We start from the raw sequence: 2847 nt of genomic DNA, 5'->3' as shown, positions 1-2847 counted from the left end.
AAGCAAACAGGTGACTTACTATTCAGCTATTATCAATAAGTGATCTCTGTTCCTTGCGATGCGTATTAAACGCCACTGTCTAGAACTGATCAGTCTGTTGCCTGATGTGCATCATGCCTTTCTAATAGATTTTAGTCCCGGGTCACAGTCTAAAGAGAAGATAATAAACCTGGATTTCTGGTAATATACACAATTAATCAGTCATGGATTTATACATTAAGTAGTCATGACTTCCATGTTTCTGAACAATTTCAAATTTGTCTCCTCATTCTTAGTCCTTTATTTTACATTCTAGGCTTGAAATGTGAAACAGAAGTTGATGAGTGTAAATCATCTCCATGTCACAACAATGGAATGTGTAAAGATGGCATTGGGACCTTTGTTTGCGATTGCCAACCAGGCTATTCAGGTAATTTGTTTCATTTCATAGCTCTTCTTCAGACAGGCATTATTTCTGTGCCAAGTAGATAACACAAAACACAAGGGCTGTATAATCCATGGAATTATAACAGGGAAGCAATCTGATCTACAAGTTAGACTAAGGTTCTACATGTTGAAGGCATTGAAATCTGTGCGGAAACTGGCATGCTTGAGTACTTTACCAAAACAGCACCTAATTTCTAAATACTGAGATAAACTATTGAGGAGATAATTTTGTGTGATCGAAAAACAGGCCTGGTGTTTTCCAGCAGAAATGGTGTCCCTCACTTTTCATGTTTATGGCTATACATTTATCAACAGCCACATTGGCTGTATATTTTTTAAACTTTATAAACACAAACCATGGACTTCACATTTTTCACATCCCTGCATTTAAGTAACACAGATGGTGTCTGTAGATGTTTGCAGTAGTGCAGTCAAACATGGAATTTTATCACCTGATCCCATAGCTTTTTGTTATGGAAGCAGTATGTTGTTGTTCTGTTTTCCACATCCAGTCACTGCAGCATGCAGACCTTGAAAATGTCTTGATCATGCCCTGTAACCCTTGATGTTTAAAGGTCTCTTGTGTGAGGAAGATATAAATGAGTGTAGCTCCAGTCCGTGTTTGAACGGAGCCCACTGCGTTGATGGCAAGAACAGCTACCGCTGCACTTGTTCAAAAGGATTCACAGGTACACCTTTTTCTGTTTAAGTCAGCCTTCACTCGTTATGACCAAAAAAAGATTTCTTCCTACCCTGCCCAAAGTATTTCAATCTCACTGGTATAAATTACGTATGTTATATGTTGCTATGGATGTACTAGATTCCCTCAGTCCGTGTAATCTCTCAGAGTCCCTGTAGTGTAAGTGTGTCTTCAGAAGGTTTTACTAAGTGGTGAATCCTCTGTTCCTAGTCTTGCCATGAAATTCACTGCGTGATGTTGAGGAAAGAATAAGGACGTGCACATGGCTGCAAATTGTTAATTTTTAATTTTATTTTAAGAAGAAAGATATTATAACAGTAAACAAGACTGTATATATTAAAACTACTCCACAGCTTTCTATGGCTTTCATAGCTTTCTGTAACAACTGATTGTTGTCAATAATGTTGATTATCATGTTGCCAAAGAGCGCCACTATAACATCACACACAGATTCTTCATTCTCTGATGCTTGTAACATAGACACTTTTTCACAGCAGAAATCCCAGAATCATGGGGTTCTGGATTTCATGCTTTTCCTTAGCGCTGATGTTCTGGCTAAATGTCTTCTGTAGCAGCTTCTCATTAGTTGCTCAGAACAGTTTCTTAGGTGATTTTCTGATTCAGCCCAAATTACTCACATAATGGGCAATATCCATTTACATTCCCCACAGTTTGCTGAGTGTTAATTTCTGTAACAGCAAAGATGGTTCTTGTAATACTTCTATTTACCACTTAACCTCAGTTAATGGAGTAAATCCCAAACCGGCATGGCTACCGTGGTGTTTGCTGTTTCCCAGAATACTGGCAACAATCCTTAAAAAAACCAGAGATGGGTTAGTAATCTTCTTTCTAGGTTAATTCAAAGCAGAGCTGTGACTTTGTTCTTTTCTTCTTAGGTGCTCACTGTGAAATGGAGGTCAATGAATGCCTTTCAAACCCGTGTCTTAATAGGGCTATTTGTGAAGATCGAGTTGGCAGTTTCGCCTGCAAATGCCTCCCAGGTTTTACTGGTGTCTTGTGTGAAAGAAACATCGATGAGTGTCTCAGCAGACCCTGTAGGAATGGAGCTACATGCAGAGATGGTATCAACAGCTTCAGGTGAAAAACAGATGATTGATTTATTATGAAGTGGAAAGTCAGATATGTTGTGGTGCTTAAGCCTTCTTAGATTTCAGCAAGGCAATTGGCAGCCTGACCCAATATAAATGGTCCCTTTATGTACGCTTAAGGAGATTTTAAAAGGCAATAAAATAAATCCTAATGTCCTCACTTTTAAAAAGGAAGACAGCAAAGAAATATGTAGTGTTTGAAACGTAAGCGTAGTAGGACTGCATGTTTTTAATATTGAACTTCCAAAATGCACATTCCAAAGCTTCAAGTGTTTGTCTTGCTTTCCACTAGAAGAATATGGGCTGACAAGTTATGTACCTCAATTTAAACCCATTATCCCTTGTCCTGTCACTCAGCTTCCTTGTAGCTCCTTCAGGTACTGGAAGGTGCTATAAAGTCTCCCTGGAGCCTTCTCTTCTCCAGGCTGAAGAAGCCCAACTCTCTCAGCCGGTCCCCATAGCAGAGGTGCTCCAGCCCTCACCAGAGCAGAGTACAGGGGCAGAATCCCCTCCCTCGACCTGCTGGCCACACTTCTCTGGATACAGCCCAGGATACGGTTGGCTTTCTGGGCTGCCAGCGCACACTGCCGGCTCATGTTCAGTTTTTCATCC

The 2847-nt window shown here is 40.1% G+C and overlaps 1 protein-coding gene across 1 annotated transcript in view; it reads left to right on the top strand.

Annotated features, from left to right (window-relative positions):
* Positions 1 to 295: 295 nt before the first annotated feature.
* The window catches only part of LOC104513467 (sushi, von Willebrand factor type A, EGF and pentraxin domain-containing protein 1-like), a gene marked incomplete at both ends in the record, with an annotated part of 20922 nt that continues 18370 nt past the window's right edge, over positions 296 to 2847 (top strand). Inside the window, 3 exons of the mRNA XM_010156824.1 lie at positions 296 to 409; positions 1002 to 1115; positions 2023 to 2224. Coding sequence (XP_010155126.1) covers positions 296 to 409; positions 1002 to 1115; positions 2023 to 2224 — 430 coding nt within the window. The remainder of the gene's footprint in view (positions 410 to 1001; positions 1116 to 2022; positions 2225 to 2847) is intronic.

The sequence above is a fragment of the Eurypyga helias genome, unplaced genomic scaffold, assembly GCF_000690775.1.
Source record: "Eurypyga helias isolate BGI_N326 unplaced genomic scaffold, ASM69077v1 scaffold37188, whole genome shotgun sequence".
Taxonomy (NCBI): domain Eukaryota; kingdom Metazoa; phylum Chordata; class Aves; order Eurypygiformes; family Eurypygidae; genus Eurypyga; species Eurypyga helias.
Note: the sequence above shows the minus strand (reverse complement) of the source record. Positions and strands in the feature narration are given on the sequence as shown.